The 21,928-nt window shown below is 37.2% G+C and overlaps 1 protein-coding gene across 1 annotated transcript in view; it reads right to left on the bottom strand.

The window, feature by feature from the left end:
- Positions 1-725: 725 nt before the first annotated feature.
- Positions 726-21,928, bottom strand: part of TNKS2 (tankyrase 2) — a 68,861-nt gene continuing 47,658 nt past the window's right edge. Inside the window, exons 19-27 of the mRNA XM_059398127.1 lie at positions 20,929-21,181; positions 19,999-20,081; positions 18,209-18,329; positions 14,965-15,062; positions 14,032-14,106; positions 11,478-11,583; positions 8,148-8,334; positions 4,339-4,495; positions 726-3,101 (exon numbers count right to left, since the gene is read on the bottom strand). Coding sequence (XP_059254110.1) covers positions 3,039-3,101; positions 4,339-4,495; positions 8,148-8,334; positions 11,478-11,583; positions 14,032-14,106; positions 14,965-15,062; positions 18,209-18,329; positions 19,999-20,081; positions 20,929-21,181 — 1,143 coding nt within the window. The 3' untranslated portion in view covers positions 726-3,038. The remainder of the gene's footprint in view (positions 3,102-4,338; positions 4,496-8,147; positions 8,335-11,477; positions 11,584-14,031; positions 14,107-14,964; positions 15,063-18,208; positions 18,330-19,998; positions 20,082-20,928; positions 21,182-21,928) is intronic.

Here is a 21,928-nt window from a genome sequence, read left to right as displayed (position 1 = left end):
ACACTTATACTGAAATCTAAAATACAGACATTACTATACTTTCTTTTAAGAGTAATAAATACCACTAACTTTAAGACTTAAAAAAATTGTTTTTGAAGATTTTATATGCCTGAGATAGAGCGAGAGTGAGTGAGAGAGTGCACAAGCACTGGGGAGTGTCAGGCAGGTGGAGAAGCAGGCTCCCTGCTGAGCAAGAAGCCAATGTGGGACTCTATCCCAAGACCTGGGATCATGAACTGAGCTGAAGGCAGACACTCAGTAGGTTTACTGAGCAACTCAAGTGCTCTGAGATTTTAAAATGTATGAAGTTTTTTTTTTAGGGGTGCCTGGCTGGCTCATCAGTAGAGCATGCAACTCTTGATCTTGGAGTCATGAGTTCAAGACCCCACTGGGTCAAGACCTACTTGAAACAAAACAAGCAAACAAAAAAATACATTCCTTTTTAGAAGACAGATTACCCAGGAATAAGCTTTGAGGTTTGCCAAAACTTGTATTGGACTGATTAAATGTCTGAAAGCACCTTCTAACTATATCCATCTTAAAGCATCTGAATAGGTTATGGTCACAACATTCAAAATTTTAAACTTTAAACTGCACTCTATCACTGTTAGACGCAGAACTACATTGTTTTCCTGCAATTGTGGTTTATTGTAATCTTAATCCATTTTCTCAAAGACCATTCAACACATTTATACTATTCCAGTAATTACCATGCTACCCAGAAAAACAAATAAACACTTTATTAAGAATTAAATGAGGGTATGGAATGTGATACAGTACAAGTAAGACACCCAAGATGGATATAATAGTACTACTTACAAAAAGTTAAATCTCACTTCAAAAAAAAAAAAAAAAAAAAAGAAAGAAAAAAAGCAAAAGCAAAAATCACAAGACAAAAGAAAAAGCAATTCCATCATTATAAAGTAAGATATTTCATGCAAAAACTCCAAAAAAATCCTCCAAACCACCCCTAACCCCCCCGAAATAGCCAACAAACAAAAAGCTATCTGAAAATATTGCCATGCTAACATATTAACCACAATGTAATCATTCATAGGAAAACAACACAGTAATTAAGCAATGGATTAGATGAACAACACAGGCTACAGTCATAAACTCAGAGACCTTGATGACTTTACATGATAAGCAATTCCAGATTCACTTACAGGGGGAGTGTTATGGGGTCAATGTTGGGAGATCTGGTCATGTAAATATAAACTCCATTAACTCATCTCATTATCTTCTAATTATAAAACCTGGATGATTCCAGAATCTGAAAAATTATATAAAATTTGGCATACTCCATTTGTGTTCCAAGAAATTACTTTAGGATCATAATTGCAATTATTAGAGAGCTGTATAAAAGCACTTCAAGGTCAAGATTATGATCACATTTACATCATAGAAACAACTCCAGATATGCATTTAGTCTGATTAACTCTTACTTAGGACAAGAAACATGATTTTCTAGCACTTTATGTACAAGTTACTGCAAAGAGCCAGGTAATTTAGTGATGGAATAAAATGTAAAACAAAAGTGAACTGGTACAGAGAGTGAAGGGGAACATTCTCACTTGTAGAGACTTAAGTTGGTAAAAACCTGCCTTGCCTCTTGAGGCAGCTAGAGTCACAAATACACTGCTATAATTCATGTCTCTGGCCCAAGAAGCTTTAGCTGATTTCATGGAAAACACAGTTTTCTTTTAGAAAACAGGAATGGCATTTTATGGGACAGCACTTCCCTCTACAGCTGCCCAACAGGCCTGTCACCAAATAGTGCACACATACAGTGTATTTCCAAGTGACTTGAATGTCACAATGAGGCTACCCAGGACCAGGAAGCACCGTGTCACAGCACCTGCCCATGAAGATGACCTGGAGAGAACTGAGACACTTATATTTGTTTCATGGTTCTGGGTTCAGCTTACCTATGGTGTACAGATTGACTGTAATAGTGAGGCCAAGGAGGAAGAACAAGAAAAAAAATACTTAGGACAAAAAAAATGCCCCCCTCTCATTTGCTTTTCTTCCCCTTTCAATTTAGGGTAATTAGAACAGATTGGAAAATTATTCAGGATTCCTCTTCCTACCTTTGAAATGTAACTTCCTATTTATGCTCCACAAAAAGAATCCTGTGATTAATTGCTCAGTAGCAGGATGCAGCCTCTGAAATAAAGAAGCACTTGCTCTGATTTTCACAAAATGAAATGAGAAAATTTTCCAATGTGAAACCCAGAGTTTGAGGCCAGTAAAGAAGTGTCTTTAATCATCAGGACGTTCACAGAGCTCTTTGGAATGTGTCTTATACATAAAAGGTAATCACAAATTAAATCCCCAGAGTCTTCATGAAGTTCTTCAATGGGAAAGATTTCTAATGAGAGATAAATGCTTCCATCAGCTAATTAAATCTGATAAATCAATCTTTCCCAACTGACAAAGTCTTTGCTAACAGCTCAAACCATAGCCTCTGGAATCAGATGTTAAGTTCACTCAGTCATGATGATGCAAGATGAAATACAGATGTGCAGTACGTATGAAAAAATGTGTAAACCGCTACAGTTCTGAAACAGTAGATTTATATTACAAAGCAATGTAAATAAATACTGGGCTAGTACAAAAGCTCTTATTTACAGTTTTACAAATGAAATCGTATTCAGTGTAAATGCTGTGTTTTAAAGAACACAGTGCTGTATTAGTAAAATGAATTCTGTGGAGGGGATTACAGTTTCTGTTAGAATCAATGCATAACCTATAAAAGATTCAAGTTAACTTTGTTTATAATTTAGTACAGACAAACCCAGTTTAACCTGGAATGGCATCTGTTAAAGTGCTGAAAAACAGGAAATATTTAGAAAACACTGTACATTATTAAAGCTTTATCAAGTCAGAATGTTAAAATTCTTTCACATTTTTTATCCTTCTGTCACAGGCTTGTGGACAAGATGGTATTTCTCAGCGAAGGAGTAAAACTTAAGAGGCCACCAGCTGCTCAGACGATTTTACTAGGTTCAGTGGATTTAGCTTCCTAAAACAGCTATTTATCCATCAACCATACCTTCAGGCCTCATAATCTGGTAAGTAATTAAATATTCAGGATAAGCCTGGAAGAGAAAGATTAATTTAAATGTTGGTAAACAAGTTTTTTTTTTTTTTTTTAAAGATTTTATTTATTTATTTGCCAGAGACAGAGGGAGAGAGAGCGAGCGAGCACAGGCAGACAAAGAGGCAGGCAGAGGCAGAGGGAGAAGCAGGCTCCCTGCCGAGCAAGGAGGCCTATGTGAGACTTGATCCCAGGACCCTGGGATCATGACCCGAGCCGAAGGCAGCTGCTTAACCAACTGAGCCACCCAGGCGACCTGGTAAACAAATTTTTTGCAAGGTGATTTTACCATAAGAATTCCTAATCTTTAGAGAAGAGGTTCTAAATTAATGTGTGGATCAGACTCCTCTTTGGGCATTTTCTTAAAACATCCTTACCTTGCTTCCAATCCCTCTTAGGTTCCAAATCAGTAGGTCTAGGATGAATCCTAAGCATGTGTTTTTTTTCTTTTCTTTTCTTTTTTAAAAAGATATTACTTATTTATTTGACAGACACAGATCACAAGTAGGCAGACAGGCAGGCAGAGAGAGAGGGGGAAGCAGGCTCCCTGCTGAGCAGAGAGCCCAATACAGGACTTGATCCCAGGACTCTGAGATCAACACCTGAGCTGAAGGCAGAGGCTTTAACCTGCTGAGCCATCCAGGTATCCGTTTGTTTTTAATAATTGAGGAGATCCTGGTACATATCCTCAGTTCAGAACACTGCTCTAGAGATGCTTCTGACTGCATCTGTGTCACTAAGAGCAGGAGAGAATTGCACGTTTCTCTGCTACAGACAGGTTAACTACTAAATACAAGATTCTGATTAATTATATTTTATGAAAGGTTATAAAACAGAAAAAAGATCCACCAAAATTGGCAAAATCTGAATAAAGTCTGTAAGATAATATTCTATCAATGGTATCTTCCCAATGTTGATAATTTTAAAAGAAAATGTCCTTATTTTTGGGAAATACACACTGAACCATTTAAGGCTACGCAGCAAGCCTATAATGTCCTCTCAAGCAGGTCAGGAGAAAAATCTGTATTCATACAAACGAGGGAGAATGATAAAATGTTAACATTGGGAAAATCGGGGCAAAGGGTATATGGGAATTCTCTATTATTTTTGCTACTTTTAAAAAAACCCAGCCCAGCTGTTAAGGCAATATGCCTTGTCAACTTAAGAGAGTAGTACAAAGAGTTTATTAAAGTATGGCTCTAAATCATTCTGAAGATGAACAAATAAAACCAAATTACCTGTTCTCCTCTGTAAATAACATATTCAGCTAATGCTAGACCGTTCACGCTGGGTCGACCAGTGACTGAGTGATGTCCTGGAGGAGAATGTGCCATTTTCATTGCACTGAACTGCAGGAAAGACTTTCCCAAGGTTACCCGGCAAAAGAGCAGCTGCCTGTAACATGAAAAGATCTCCCTGACAACAAGGTAGTACATGGCAGTTTTATTTCTGTACAGTGTGTTAAGCTTTTTAGTGTATTTATACAGAGCTGCTGGTCATTTCATCCTTAAAAGAATTTTGCAGGAATGTCTTCTACTCTCATTAATGAATTTGCCACTTTAATTCTTAACTATATAAACTGAAAATGTAACAATCTCACAGAGATGGAAACTCTGCTCTCATCGGTACCCAGAGGAAAAGCACAAACCATAGCCCAAGTGGGAAGATGGGACTTAGGGAGCTCCCACAAAGTAGCTTGCAAAGATGGACATCTATCCAACTAATCAAGTCTAATTGATTTCACCTTCAAAATGCATTTGAAATTCATTTTCTTAATTCTATTGCTACTGTTAAATTCAAATCACCAAAATTTATTTTTATTTTTATTTATTTTTATTTTTTTTAAAGATTTTTATTTATTTATTTGACAGAGAGAGATCACAAGTAGGCAGAGAAGCAGACGACAGAGAGATAGAGAGATAGAGAGGAGGAAGCAGGCTCCCCGCTGAGCAGAGAGCCCGATGTGGGACTCGATCCCAGGACACTGAGATCATGACCTGAGCCGAAGGCAGAGGCTTTAACCCACTGAGCCACCCAGGCGTCCCAAATCACCAAAATTTTTATTTGGACTGGGAATAATGGCCTCTGAACTTCTATTTCTCCTCTAATTCCTAGCTAAACTATTTTCCATCCAAGCACCCAGTTATCTAAAAAAACAGAACAAAAAAAAAAACCCAACACATAAACATTAATCAAATCACATCACTTTACTGTTGAAACTTTGTAGAGGGTACTTAGTGTACTTGGAAGAAAACCCAAATTGCTTACAATGGCTCTAAATTCTCAAATCTTACTTCGTGTTCATTGTGCACCAGGAACATTAATTTCCTTTCTTCACACAGGCCAACTTTCTGAACCTCAGGGGCATCATACACACCACTTCCTTTACCACAGAGAATGGTGCCTATTTCTGCCACTCTTAACTGACTACCACTCATTTTTTTAGGTTTCAGCTGAAATGTTAGTTCTTCAACTAGTTCTTCAACTATCAGAAATTTGAGGAGATTACTCTCCCAATCCCTTCAAGTGGATAATTGACCTTCCTTATTTCCAATGAACCCTTTTTTAAAAAAAATTACTTAATGGTTTCTCTTCTTTGTTTTTCAGAGGAGAAAAGATTTTGGTGAGCCAGTTGATTCTGTTCTCCAAAGAAGAGAGGCTACCTATACTTATTATTCTAAATATGCTTGTTGGAAGCCTTAGCATTTCTAGTAGATTTCTATTATAGTTACGATCAGCCCTGTGATAACCCAAACACAAAAGTCTTAAGTTAATAAACTGATTTGTAGAGAACCAACCTTTCTGTTCCAAAGACAGTTTGTAAGACTGTAAAACCTACTTATTATAATCAGAACTATTTTAACTATGAGTTAAAGAGAAAGTACTCAGAACTTTCAACTCCAGATAATGTGACAGCAAAGTTCAATTTACAGACTCTCAAGAAATTATAAGCCTTTTAACCTGTCCAATTAATTTACGATCTAAAACAGAAGAGGATGGGAGTTCATGCCCAGAAGGGCTGACTTCGGGCGCCTACACAAGTCTAAATTTAAGGGGAAAACAAGAGTAATATAAAAAAAGACCTTGTTTTCCTCCAAGATTGCAGTTCTTTACTTGGCAACCTTTCACAATCAGCTGGTAAGACTTTAAAAAAAATCCCAATGCCCAGAAATTATAAGAGATTCTCTGAGGGTGGGACATCAGCATCAGCAGTTTTTAAAGCTCCCCAGGTGATACCAATGTGTCACCAAGGCTGAGAACTAGTGCTCCAGGGCTTTCTTCTACATCACTGATCAGAAAACATCACCACCTCAGAGCTCAGCAGAAATTCAAGTTCTTGTGCTTCATCCCAGACCTACTAAATCAGCAACTGAGCAGGCAGGGCTTAGGAATCTGTGTTTTAGCAAGCCCTCTAAATGATTCTTATGTCTGCTAATGTTTGATGAAGATTGTTCTAGTTTTTTTTTTTTTTTAAAGATTTTATTTATTTATTTGACAGAGATCACAAGTAGGCAGAGAGGCAAGTAGAGAGAGAGAAAGGGAAGCAGGCTCCCCGCTGAGCAGAGCGCCCAATGCGGGGGGGCTCTATCCCAGGACCCTGAGGTCCTGAGCCGAAGGCAAAGGCTTTAACCCACTGAGCTACCCAGGCGCCCCGTTCTAGATTTGTATAAGAAACACCCTAACTATAGAATAAACTGCAATAATTAATTTTACTCAATTTTTCCAATGGCAAAAGATAATTTGTGCTTACCTATGAGGAGTTTATTAACAGGGCCAAGTTATCTAAATGATTTTAACAACTGAGTTATTAGACCAGGGTAGCTAAAAGTGGAGAAAGAAAGTACAAAGTAGTTATTTGATATTAATGTACTTTTTAAAAGGGATTGATGTGTTTTCTTATAACTTTTCAAGTTGTAATATCATAAATTGAAGATTCTAGGATCCTATCACAGCAGAAAGGAGACTCCTTCATGCATTGCTATGAAATAATTAGGCTTGGCAAGTAATGCCATTTTAGCATTTGAGTTCTGTCTATTTAAACAGGAGGAGCAGGGGCCTGGGGGGCTTAGTTGGTTAAGGGTCTGCCTTTGGCTCAGAGTCTGGGGACTGAGCTCCACATCAGGCTCTCTCATCAGCTGTGGGTCTGCTTTTCCCTCTCCCTATGTGATCTTTCTCGCGTGTGCTCTCTCTTATTAAAAAAACAAAACCCCCCTCCACAAAACTTTAAATGGGGGCAGGGAGTGGGAGGGGCAGGGGGAGAGGGAGAGAATCTTAAGCAGCTCCATACCCAGCAATGGAGTCTAACATGGGGCTTGAGGATCATGATTTGAGCCAGAATCAAGAGTCAGACACTTAACTGACTGAGCCATCCAGGTGCCCCTTGAATAACATATTTTGAAAAAATCTACACTCCTATAATATTTAAGGGACACAATAAAATCTCTCAAGTCCAAAGATACTGTCTATTCCAGTGTTCTATTGGAACACTAGGTGTTCCAATGATAAAATGATTTAAATAGGTCAACTGCTCAGAACTGTGCTTGTCCTACACAGATCATTTAATAAATACTAGCTATAATTACAACTGGTGAGAGGGCCCAAAACAACCTGAAACATGCCTAGCCTGGATTTCTAAAGTTGTCCAAGATGATGCCCTTTCTCTCCAAATTTCTCAAATATGAAACCAGTTCTTATCCAAATAAATTGAGAACTTAAGAAATAAGAGAGAGGATCACAGGGGAAGAGAGGAAAAAATGAAACAAGATAAAACCAGAGGGGGAGACAAACCCTAAGAAGAAGAAAACTGAGGATTCCTGGAAGGGAAGGGGGCGAGGGATGGGGTAACTGGGTCATGGATGCCGGGAAGGGCATGTGCTGTAATGAGCACTGGGTATTACATAATATTTATGATTCACAGACCTTGAAACAAATGATACTATTTATAGTAAATCATAATATTTATGATTCACAGACCCTGAAACAAATGATACATTATATTTAATTAATTGAATTTAAATAAACAAAATGAGAACAAGTAATCTCTTACCTGTGGCAAACATAACAAGATCTGTCTTTGTGAACTGGACACCCAGTACCTCCTCCAATTCCATAGACATACTGATTGCTTTTTGAAGAGTTTTCAGCAAAATAAATCCCAGCTCCAAACATGCCACCTATGTAGGCATGCCTTTCATCAAAGCCTTTATGGATAATTGCATTCACAAAGGGCGATCCTAAAATACATGTAGGTAAGTAACAATTTAAAATTATCTTAGAAGAAAAATAAAATGAAACATTCTTTGAAGTTAAATTCCTAAACAGACATACCTGAATACCACAATAAAGAATATAAAAAAACAAGTATAACAAGTTAACTGTCAGCTAGTTTATGCCGTTAGAAGAAATAACTATTTTAGAAGACTTGCTAATACCAACTGATGTTTCTAGTAAGGTGGTGGATGAGAGGTTAAAAAAAAAAAAAAAAAGACATGCACAGATTCAACTAGTAAAAGAAAAGATTACTTGATATACCAATGTTAAAGTTATTAAATTCCAGACCCCAAATCCATACAAATCCAGAACCAAGGGTTTCACACAATTTCCTAATATAGCAGTGGTGAATGCAATTAAGTCTTATACTGACACTCACAACTGTGTACATTTTCTAGGTTCAAAAGTAGCCAAAGTGGTCTTTTTTTTTTTTTTTTTAAGATGTTATTTATTTGACACAGAGAGAGAGAGAGAGAGAGAGAGAGTGCGAGCGAGCACAAGCAGGGGGAGTGGCAGGCAGAGGGAGAGGGAGAAGCAGCTCCCCGCTAAGCAGGGAGCCCAATGTGGGACTTGGTCCCAGGACGCTGGGATCATGACCTGAGCCGAAGGCAGATGCTTAACTGACTGAGCCACCCAGGTGCCCCTTTATTTTTTTTAAAGGATTTTATTTATTTGCCAGAGAGAGAGAAAGCACAAGCAGGGGGAGTGGCAGGCAGAGGGAAGAGCATCCAGAAGGAGAATCAGGCTCCCTGCTGAGCAAGAAGCCCAGTATGGGACTCTATCCAAGTACCCTGGGATCATGGCCTGAGCCAAAGGCAGACACTTAACTGACTGAGCTGCCCAGGCATCCCCAATGTGATTTTGTCATGTTCATTCTCTTCTTCTTATTATTTTTTTAAGGATTTACTTACTTGAGAGGGAGAGAAAGACCGAGCAAGTGAGCATGAGCGCATGCGGGTGTTTATGTGTGCGGGGGGTAATGGGGAGAGGAAGAGATAGTGTTAAGCAGACTCTGCATGAAGCCCTACATGGGGCTTGATCTCATGACCCTGAGATTATGACCTGAGCCAAAACTCAGAATTGGAGGCTTAATTGACTGCTCCACTCAGGCACCCCTCTTCTCTTCTCTCCCATCCGTCCACTTCTCTGCCTATCATCCTGTTATACCAGATTCTATCTGCAAACGTGGTGTGTTCTTCGTTCTCTGCATACTGACTACTTTCTCCCTGTTCCTTGCATGTGTGCCAAGAAGAGCTTAGCCAAAGGGAAGGAGGTAATCATGGGAAGCAGGCCAGAGAGTAGGGTGAGGGGTGGGTGTTGGGGAAAGCCAATATAACAGTTCACTGATTCATCAAGATTAGTGTCCCTGTTGATAAAGGGATGGGAAAGTATGCTGAATTCCACTCTGCAGATATACTGAAGGACAGAATCACTTATTTGAATTGATTTGGAAAAAATCATTTATACTGTAAAATAGATAAATCATTCATGTTATCAAGTCAGTACATAAATAAATCATACTCTGTGGTAAGGGATTATCATAATGATTTTTAGGATTTCAGAATGAGAAATGTTATTTAGATATTATGTACCAATTCAGTCTGCTATAGCCACTCTTCCAAAGAACTGTGAAATTAAAATGCTGTGTTCTATAGAACTTTATAGGTCTATAAAAAATCTTCTGCAATCAAAGCCAAATAAAAAACAGATGGGACTACTATGTGCTTGAAGACTTGATAAGCACTGTATTACTATCTACATTCATCTTTGCTATAAATCTGAAAGACTGGGGTGCCTGGGTGGCTCAGTAAGTTGGACGTCTGACCCTTGATCTTAGCTTGGGTCTTGGTCTCAGGGTTGTGGGTTCAGGCCCCATGCTGAGCTCCACAATGCTTAGAAAAAAAGAAAGACCAACCAAAATCTGTTAGTTTGCAACATAAAAAAAACTCAGGAAATTTCGAAAATAAAGTTGCTCTCAATTCTACGTTAAGTTCTCTGAAAATTCCCTAAGTTCAATGATAAAAATGGCTTTTTTTAAAAAGATTTATTTTTAAAAGTAATCTCCATCCCTAAAATGGCGCTAGAACTCAGGAAGCCAAGATTAAGAATCACTTGCTCTATCGACTGAGCCAGCCAGGCACCCTTGACTGATAATGGCTCTTTTAACACAATGAAGTTAAATGTAGTTTTTTGTTTGTTTTTTAAAGATTTTACTTATTTATTTGAGAGAGCACAAGCAGGGTGAAGGGTAGAGGGAGAAGCAGACTCCCTGCTGAGCAGGGAGCCTGATTTGGGGCTCAATCCTGGGACTCCAGGATCATGACTTGAGCTGAAGGTAGCAGCTTAACAACTGAGCCACCCAAGCGACCCTTCCCCCTTTTTAAAAAGGATTCTATTTGCTTATTTGTAGTTTTGATACTTAGAATCAAAGGCAGAATAGGATGTGTATGGTCTTCTGAGGCGATTTTCACACCTTGCTTCATTTTACTTTTATTTTTGTGAGAGAGTGAGAGAGTGAGAGAGAGCGAGAGAGCAAGCTCCTGAGCGGCTGGGGGTGGGTATGTAGGGGTGGAGGGAGAGGGAGAGAGACTCTTGGGCAGTCTCCACACTCAGTGGAGACAGAGCCGAACTGGGGCTTGGCCCCCTAAGATCATGACCTGAGCCAAAGTCAAGAGTCGGATGCTTAATGACTGAGCCACCCAGGGGCCCCTCAGACCTTGTTTTAATTTTAAGGCAATCAATGAGTTAAAAATAACACACACCACTTCTCAGAGTGATCATAATATGCAGTTTTGATATAAAGAGAAGAGGAAAATATGAATAGTCAACATTTCCATTTCTCTATTTTGTCCTTATGTGATCCTATTTGTGATCTTGGTCTGCCAAATAAATAAGTAAAATCTTAAAAAAAAAAGCGGCATGAGAAAAATAGGCTCATTATTTCATACATGGTTAAAAAATAATGTAGAAGAGGATGGTAGGAGGATGGGGAAGGACCTCCCCCCACCTTTTTTTAAAGTAAGATTTGAGCTCACAACTCTGAGAGGAAGAGCTGCATGCTCTCCCTACTGAGCCAGCCAGGTATCTCGGAGAAGAGGAATCTTACCATGAAACAGCATTCTTTCATTTGCATGGTTGTGGTTTTCTTCAGAAACTTCTTTTCTCCTATGAGTGTATCTTTCCCATAGTTTCTTGTTACAAACTTTCTGAATCTATAAAAAAGAAATCAGAAAAATCAAAATCTTAGTTCATAATTACTTACCTACTTGTTCATCTTAACTAAAATGGTCCACACAGCCAGTAGAGAGGCAAAAGTTTTTTCTGAAATGTAAACTATGTTTTATTTCAGTCAGCTAAAAATACTCGGTCTCAAACATAAAGACAGAAATATAGCTACATTTTGGAAATCAAAAACTTCAAAGAGAAAAAAAGCTACATATAGCCTTATGTGAAGGTCAGAAATACTGCTGACTAAAATACTTCCATTCTAATTTAGAAGATTATTACTAAAACATCTCCCAATCAGGTATGTGGAGTTCTATAAGTATTAAAAAGAGACAGTTTCTTTCAACCTCCCTCTGCTTTATCTGGCTCGAAGTATCATCTTTATCTGTTATTAATTAAAAATATTTGAAATAGCCACACCAAACACCATTTTTAAGACACGTACAGAAACACAGAGACATATCCTCTACTCTTCCCTACCCTTCCAATTCCTAAAAGTTTTGTTTGGAGAACCACTAAAGGTGGTCTCATTTGGAGTATTTCTTTATTTTTATTATTTTTTTAAGATTTTATTTATTTCTTTGACAGAGAGGGAGAGATCACAAGTAGGCAGAGCAGCAGGCAGAGAGCGGGAAAAGCAGGCTCCCCACCGAGCAGAGAGCCCGACACAGGGCTTGACCCCAGGACCCTGAGATCATGACCTGAGCCGAAGGCAGAGGCTTAACCCACTGAGCCACTTAGGCACCCCTTATTTGGAGTATTTCTAGGATTAAAATTCATAATCCTAGAGCTGTTTCTTGGTTGTGTTTAAAGGTATTACAGCCCCTTGCTGGTCCCAGAGCACATCTGGGCAGTGGTGGTTTTAGCCTTGGCTAAAAAAACTCAAAATACTGTCATAGATATAATCAATGAACACAACTGACACAGAGATCTCATTTATGTAAAAAAAAAAACAAAACAAAACCCAAAACAAACAAAAACCCCAAACCCCTCCCCAAAAAACAAAAATGAAGTTTTGTCATTGAAAAATTCATTAAATATTGCATTAAAATATCTTTACAGAGGAAGAAAACAGCATACCTTTTCTCAACTTTTAACTATTTTGAAAATCAAAAACATATCCTCTTCTCTCCTGCACTCACCCTTAACAAATCTCTATACATTTTGTTACTACTTGCAGATAAGGCAGACTTGACTGAAATTTGCTTGTTATACGCACAATTATGTCTTATTAAAAATTATTATATATGTTCATGAATAGAAATCTCAAGGTGTTACTCTTGTCCTCTTATGATATAAACTAATAAAACGGAGTTTCCAGAAGTAGGATTCCTTTACCTGAATAATGTGTGCTTTTGTTATCTAACAGTATGAACAAAGCAATCTCAATAGTTTCAGTATTCACTAACTCTAAAATATGACATCTAATATTATACTCATAATAGTTTATTATTCTGAAACAGTAATATAAAACAGATTAAAGATTTGATACTATTCACTTTTGAGTTTAAAATTCAGGTATTATAGGGGCGTCTGGGTGGCTCAGTCATTAAGCATCTGCCTTCAGCTCAGGTCATGATTCCAGGGTCCTGGTATCCAGCCCCATGTTGGGCTCTCTGCTCAGTGGGAAGCCTGCTTCTCCCTCCCCCTGCTTGTATTCCCTCTCTCACTGTCTCTCTCTGTCAAATAAATAAATAAAATCCTTAAAAAAAAAATTTAGGTATTATAAAAACATTGCCACATTTTAATTGTCTTTAGAATTATTAAGATATATGAGCGTAGCTCACAAAAATATTTATGCATCTCAAGTAGAGTGTGCATTTTTGCTTGCTGTAGTTCAAGAAAAACACAGCAAAGCTGGAAAAGGCCCTGAGAAAGTCAAGAAAAAGGACTCTCATGTGAATGACTCACAACATTTTTAAAGACTGTTTTTGGAAAAGATGAGTACATAAAAGGAGTACTACTAAAATTACTGTGAAGTGACATGTAGGGGGACTCAGAAAAACCTGGAGTCGTCTCAGGACAAATAAAAGGAAGCATGGTATAAGATGGAGACCTCCCCTGAGACACACAAAAAAATTCAGCTTTGTTATATAACAAGAGTACCTTAATAGTAATTTTTATATTTAAAGTCCTAAACCTACAGGATTTATCATTATTCCAAGATAAGGCATATATGCTAAACTTCAGTATGTTCAAGAGGGTCTGAATTATTCATTATGAAAACAGCACCACCACAACCAACAAAACAAAACAGTAGTACAGGGATTTTTGAGACTCTTAACCTTCCAAGGATATCATCTTTCCCAAAATATCCCAATGTTATGTCAAAGACTTACTAGGCTAGAAAGATTATAGTCTTACGAAAGTTAATTACCATTCCAAGCTTTGAAAAACTATGGTCTCTGAAAACTTTATTTTCACTAACTTCTTACCTTGAGAATATTGTATCTGTTGAAGATCCCACCTGCATGACCTCCGTCTCTGTGCTCTCGGACTGTACTTTGCATCTGGTGGAAAAAATATGTCAAATACATGTGTATTAACTTTTGTTTTTTCTGATATGGGGAACATGGTTCTTGACTCCTATGATTCTGTTTTTGAGAATACAAAATGAGATTTTGATGTATTTGTTGTTTAAGGAATAGGAGTCCTATAAATTCACAAGGACTGTTTTCTAGAGATAATTAGCTAGTCAATCTGAAAACTATTTACAGGTGAAAATTATATAATGCAAACTAAAGGAAGAAAAAAAGAAACTAATGCACAGGTGAGTTAAACACACAAAGCTAATCACCTGATATACTAAAAAACAAAGCAATCATTTATTTGTTCCAATTCATGTCGCCCTCATTAATAAAACACAATTTGTACTTCATCGAGAATTGGAGTTTCTTGAATTTTAGAACTCAGTCCTACTTAACTTTTTATCTCTGTGTTCCTCACACACATGTTCTTCAAAAGTGTAAGGCACTATTCAGAGATTTCAGTAGATCCAAGAGTTTTGTGGAAAGATATCTAGAAGAAAAGTTTCCTGTATAAGTAGCATCCACATACTCTGGGTTTTGTCTGAGATACTGGGCTTTGTAATTGCCTTCATGAAGGGAGAGAATATTGGTATTTTTTTTTTCAAACGACAATAAACTCTTCTCCAAGAGAATTCTGCATTAGTATTAACTGTAGTACTGAACCAAGTTACTGGAATTAAAGTTTATTGAGGGAGTGTACCTTAAATACTAAATCTGAATGTTTTCCAGGTGGTAAAAGAGTTAAGGACAATGAAAAAACCCTAGGATATTTTTAAGATCTGGAAACCTCTAGGAAGTTTAGCTACTGAACCAACATTCATTTAAGGTATATGAACATACCTCTTCCTCCACAGACTGAAACTCTTTATCATCAGGAGATAGATCTATGAGAATTGTTCCACTTCCAGAGGTGTTCAGAGTTAAGTATGGGTTAAGACCTAGCAAATGAAATTTGAAGGTAAAAAGATATATGCCAAAACCCCCCCCCAAGTTAAACATCAACCAAAAACAGCTGTTTGATTTATGATGTTTACTACCGGTTTTTAAAAACTTTTAATTTTGGATGAATTTAGATTTTCAGGAAGGCTGAGATCCTATAGAGAGTTCTGTGTACCCTTCACTAAACTTCCTAATGTTACCATTAAGAACATTAATGCTCCCCCAGTGTTACCATTTTATATAGCCACAGTGCATCTGTCACATTAAATAAGTAAATTATAGACTTTATTTGGATTTCACTAGTTTTTCCCAGTAATGTCCTCCTTTTTCTGTTCTAGGATCCAGAACACTACACTGCATTTAGACTACTAATTTTGACACAAGCTATATGGGTTTTCTGGGAATAGTTCAGAAAATCTTTTTTTTTCTTTATCTCTTAAGTTTGTCACACATTTTTTTTCTTCAGTTATTTCCTTCACTAACTATACAGCCCTTCAGCACTTAGCCTTTAATTTTTGTAAATATGAGGAAGAATTATGACAAACTTGTCTAGCCTCAGGTAATTCTGAATCATTTCAGAATGATTAACTCGACAAAGTTTACTAACTACTGAATGTTTATTCTAATCACTAAAAGTTTTTAATTCAGCAATGAATGTTGTGTTTTCCTGAATGTCAATTGTTAAGATAACTGTTAAGTTTTTTAAATGCAGTCTTGAACAGAATTTTCTAATTTCCTTGGTGTATCTGGAACACACACCTCTCCCTCAGTCCCTACAACAAGATCTCGAATGCTCTGCTGTTTTCCCAGGTAGGGATCAAATTCATTATTGCTGGCTCAGCACATGGTAGTTTGCCCCTGGAGAGTTAGAGCACTGTTCTGGTCTGAATAACAAGACTACCATCAACATGCTAAACTCTGATAAAGACTTACAGATATAGCTGAATTACAATATCTACAAAGTGTGGAGACTTACAAAAGGGAATAGTTCAATGAATAAAGACTTAACAAAATAAAGAGTATGACACATGCTTGAACTTGTGTACCATCCTAAGATGTTTCAGCAGTGCTCAAAGATGAGGACAAGTCATCTATTGACTTGATGTACCGATGGATAGCTAGGGATAATCTAGCAAAATGACAGACTGTCAGACTACTGCGGTACCACTCTGCAAAACGTATAGAATCATGGCTTCAAACGAAGACAAGAAAGGTGGTAGCTTTATGCAGGCAAGTGACCCTGATCTGCTAGAGCAGATACAGTTATTCTGTGCCGTAAAAATTCTCCTTCATGTAGGAATGAATGTTCCTTTGCAGTTGCAGCTGGATGTTATCAGAGTGACTACAGACCAGAGGTGGCATGCAGTTACATACCTCTGCCACGCGGAGGCAGTGTATCTGTTTCTGCCATCGTTTCCTGAGCCTTCCAATCTAGTCTTTTAAACATTTGTAAACATCTTAATTTTTTCAGTGTCCAAGATTCATTGTTTATGCACCACACCCAGTGTTCCATGCAATACGTACCCCCCTTAATACCCACCACCAGGTTCACACATCCCCTCACCCCTCCCCTCCAAAACCCTCAGTTTGTTTCTCAAGAGTCCACTGTCTCTCATGCTTGTCTCCCCTCTGATTTACCCCAATTCACTTTCCCTTTCCTTTTCCTAATGTCCTCCATGTTATTCATCATGCTCCACAAGTAAGTGAAACCACATGATAATTGACTTTCTCGGCTTGACTTCACTCAGCATAATCTCCTTCAGTCTTGTCCATGTTGTTACAAAAGCCGGGTATTCATCCTTTCTGATGGAGGTGTAATATTCCGTTGTACATATGTACCACATCTTCTTTATCCATTTATCTGTTGAAGGGCATCTTGGCTCTTTCCACAGTTTGGTGACTGTGGCCATTGGTGCTATGAACATTGGGGTACATATGGCCCTGTCTTAATAACTGTATCCCAGACACTGTATGTTTAATAAACAAACACTGCCTGATTCCTTTTTTAACCTGCCTCTTTCCTAAATGATCCTTGTTAGTTAGTACTCCATTGGAATTTCTGTCCTATCAGATCTACCTACTATTATTCTAGTAGAGTCATGATGGCCATCCACCCACAACTAACTTAAGGGTTCTAGTTTCTCTTCATTTTTGTTCTTTATATTGTATACTAACATTCCAGGGAGCCATGGGTCTTCCCTCCTTTTTATCTTATACAATTCTGTGGTCTATAAGACATATTCCAGACTGCCTCACATTTTAAACATTTTTGCCTTAGACCCTGCCAGGCAAGTAAAGCGCATCTACCTTTAATTGGTCCTATTCCAGAATTCTAGTTTAAAGTATTCCTTAACTTCAATCACCTAACTTTTAGAGGTATTTTTTCAAGAGATGGACCCTATCTGGCCTATCATACATCCTCCCCTGAAAATGTCTTCATTTTTGTTAGTCTAAGTTTTTCTTAGACTCTAGTTGTATAGCCAGGACTTCAATGACAAGGAAGTATCTAACCCCAGAGACAGTAAATCATGCCCTCAGTTTAACTATGGGTCTTGATACTTAGAACACTTCACCTTTTTACCCAGGACCTGGTACACAGGAAATGTTAACGTAACAAATGCAATCTGCATTTTTTAAAAGTACCAACATTCAGAAGAATTAAAGATATTACTCAATGCTGTTTTCCCAGATTTCCTCATTACAACAGGAAAACAAGTTTTCCCAGTACTTCCACTACAGGTGTTTAGCATTTAGCCTTTTACAACAAAAGAGATTTACATTATTTTATGGGCAGACCTGAATGTCTAGGCATTGCCTATTATATTACCATAAGAAAGGAGATATTCAAGTTTCTGATCTTTTAGAATCATAAAATTTTAAGAGCTAGAATAATTTCAGAGCAAAGGCAATCCCCAAACTTCTGAATGGCTCAGAAATCTTACTTAGTTTCACATAATTACCGACAGAAGCTCAGGGAACGTTAACAGTAGCAGTGTTATGATTTGATAACAATTTCTCAAATTCTAGTGTTCTTCCTGTTAAATGGACTCGCTCTCACAGGATTTATTAATTATCATTTAGTAAGCTGAGGATTGTCTTATGCCAACTGTTAAACTGATGACAGCATTAATTTAAAATGAAATACCTTGTTGTCCAGAGATTAGTCTCTCAACTCCTTTAATTAGTTTGTGCCTATGTCCATAAGCGTTGATTCCAATCTCCTTCAGCTCTTTGTGCCCCATCTCTACTAATACATCCAAAGTGATCTGACAAAAGAGGATGAAATTGTTTAGAAGACTTATATTTGGTGGACATTCATATACCGGTGTTCTTTTAATGTATTAGATTTATACATTTACTTTGGCTTTTGTGAACAGCTTAGAAATGAAAGCAAACCACTTATTAAACTGAACCTGAAAAGTTACAGCTAATTAAATTTCAGATATGAACTACCAAAAATATCTCAATGAATATAACTACAGTCATTTAAATATAACTATTTAAAATGTAACTTTTTTTTTTTTTTTAAAGATTTTATTTATTTATTTGACAGAGAGAGATGACAAGCAGGCAGAGAGGCAGGCAGAGAGAGAGGAGGAAGCAGGCTCCCTGCTGAGCAGAGAGCCTGATTTGGGGCTCGATCCCAGGACCCTGGAATCATGACCTGAGCCGAAGACAGTGGCTTAACCCACTGAGCCACCCAGGCGTCCCAAAACGTAACTATTTTAAATATAAAGTTGTTTTCATTTAGCATAAGAACCTGAGCTGACTTAAATTGCAAAACAAAAATGCACATATCCACCATCACTCTACAACTAACCCATTTATACAATGCCTTTACTGCTTCCTCCAGACTCTGGACTACACTAACTGGTACTTCTGCCTCAGGGTTCAAACTATTCCTTTTCCCTCAAATATATTATTCCCACTTTATGAAACCGAAGACATTCAGAAATCCTGTTTTACTTATATATCTTCCATGAAGCTTTCCCTGAATAGTCCAGAGTGCAGTAACTTTTCTTTGAATTTCTAAAATCTATGCCAAAACTTATTTCTTCATACACTGTTAGAGTTCCATTAAGTAGATCAAAAATTCCTTAGGGATGTAAGTCTGTAACTACCATATTTTCCGTACCAAAAAAAAAATCAGTAAATATATTCTGACAGTGTACTTTAAAATAGGACTGTTCTAGAAAAGCCCAGATATATACCCAGCATTCCTATTACCTTCCCATAGTGGCTAGTGAAGTGTCAGACTTAAGAGTACATAGTGACTGACACAACTGAACTGACCAAACGGAGCTCAAAGATAACCTACGTTGGGGCTAAATAAGTGATGCTTTCCATTAGAGAAAGCTACTTTACTATTACTACCTGAGAGTCCATTATTCCATGTATTTTTAAATTTCTTCTTTGATTCTTGTTTTAAGAAAGAATCATTGCTATTGCTATCATTTAATTGCTATTAAACAATGACCCATTCATTGTTTAATAGCAAGCTGTATAACCTCCATGTATTTATGGTCTTTCCAAACTTTTTCCTGTGGTTGACTTCAAATTTCAAATTTCATAGCATTGTGGTCAGAAAATATGGTATGATCTCAATCTTTTTGTATTTGTTGAGGTCTGATCTGTGATTTAGTATGTCATCTATTCTGGAGAATGTCTCATATGCACTTAAAAAGAATATATACTTTAATGTGTTTCCATGTATTTTTTAAAAAAATTTCATCAGAGTCCATCTTTTTGTGTTAATAAACTAAACAGAAATTCCAAGATAGCTAAATTAGAAGAGTGACTGATTTCCAGTCTCTTAAAAAACCATTCTCCTCTTCCTACAAACAGGTTGAATGGTCCAAGGCATTTCAAGTATGTCCTAATTTTTCCTTGAGGTCTTACAGAAATCAAACCAAGCAAAACAATTCATCTACTCACCTGTTCTCTCTCAAATATATCCATCAGGTGCTCAAGTCCAAGATTTCTTACAAACTGAGTTATGCTAAAATCTACTGCTGGAACTGGAAAATAAAAAAATCCAGAACAAATGAACAAAGTAATGTATATCAACATTATAACATCAGAGTTTTGTGGTATTATTATGCACATGAAAAATGTAAAGATGAAGGAAATACTCATTGGCATTTGGGATATAATACTGAGTATCTGAACATAGCATTAAAAATTGCAAAAAGAGAAAGCTACAAAATTTCAACATCATTAGAAGAAACAACCAGTGGGGCACACAGATTAAAAAAAAAATCTTTTCATAAAAAAATATTTTTAACTGTATCTTTAAAGTAAGTTTCCATACTGAAGCTAATATGTTAATTTTATTTAACTCAAAAAAAAAATTCCTTATCTTTGAGCATGTAAGTGACTTCACAAAAAAGTTTATGCAAACAAATTCTACCAAGTTGCATAAGGTGAGATGAAGTAAAAGATAAAGAGAACAGTTTTATAGACTAAGTATGTGCGTCTTTTTCTTTCTCTTAAAAAAGATGATCTTCACAACTGGGTAGTTTGACATGGAGTAAAGGTATTTCATAACTGTAATACACTGGAAGAGGTATATCAAGGCATACCTACTCAATCATAAGACTTCTAAACCTTTCAAAAAGCGTATTTACATCTAAAGAATAGGTCAGCAGCGTAAGACTTATTAAGCCTCAACTCCGAAGGAGAAGTGTCATGAGGAATTCTACTAACATTTAAAGAAAACAAGAAAAAAATAAAATGTAAAGGCTGTGTTAATTAATCTGATACTAACAGTTGTATTTAAGTTTGAAAAATGACTTGTTAGCATTCTAGACGACAAACATGTGGATCCATTACAAGATAGAAAATTATTTTTACAGAATGTCTCACCATCCTTTTTCTCCAAACTAGAGGCACCCTCTGTTCCACTTGAACTAACTACTGAAGACAGCTCAGAAAAACTCCCAGATAAGTTGTCAAGACTGCTGGCTGCAGAAAGACTTGATGGGCTGGATGGACCTGAAGACAGAGAATCTCCGGTAGCTCCTGAGCTTCTCATGCCATTGAGCACTTGAGGTTTGTAACATGAAGGCAGAGCAGAAGGGGGCATGGCTGCAGTCAGGAGAGCGCTAACATCATCTGCCTAGGGTGTATGTCAGAGAGAGATTAAATCTGTGGTAAGTAAGTTTTAAAATTCTCCTACACCAACAGAATACATTTAAAAATATGACAAATACTCAGCAGATGTGAAAGAGAATTGCATATTATATAAAAACAATTAAAAGTAAGACAAGTGATATCGCCAAACTGGTATTAAATAGAAAACAATTCAGAACATGTTTCAAGACACAGAAAATTAAAAAAAAAAAAAACCTGTTCAAGTGGCAGAACATAAAAAAAAAATCTAACTTTGATACTTTGATTTTCTGAAAAACACCAAAATGAGTTATAGTAGTATCAATTTTATTTATTTATTTTAAAGATTTTATTTATTTGAGACAGAGAAAGAGAGAGAGAGAATGAGCAGGGGTGAGGGGCAGAGGGAGAAGCAGACTCCCTGTTGAGCAGGGAGCCTGATGCAGGGCTTGATCCCAGGACCCCAGGATCACAACCTGAACTGAAGGCAAACACTTAGACTGAGCCACCCAGGCACCCTCAAAGATCTTATTTTTAAGTACTCTTTACATCCCACGTGGAGCCCAAACTCAGAAGCCCAAGATCAAGAGTAGTATGCTCTTCTGAGCCAGCAGGTGTCCCTTAACCAGAAATATTTTGCCCCCATTTATAGATGACATGACTGATGCTTAGAGATCACACAAGGTGAAAGCTGTACAACTCTAAGTGGTAGAGCTGGAATTCTATGGCAGGTCCATTTGACTCTGAAGTCCAC

The sequence above is a fragment of the Mustela nigripes genome, chromosome 4, assembly GCF_022355385.1.
Source record: "Mustela nigripes isolate SB6536 chromosome 4, MUSNIG.SB6536, whole genome shotgun sequence".
Taxonomy (NCBI): domain Eukaryota; kingdom Metazoa; phylum Chordata; class Mammalia; order Carnivora; family Mustelidae; genus Mustela; species Mustela nigripes.
The sequence above is the reverse complement of the archived record's forward strand: the minus strand, read 5'-3'. Positions and strand labels throughout refer to the sequence as shown.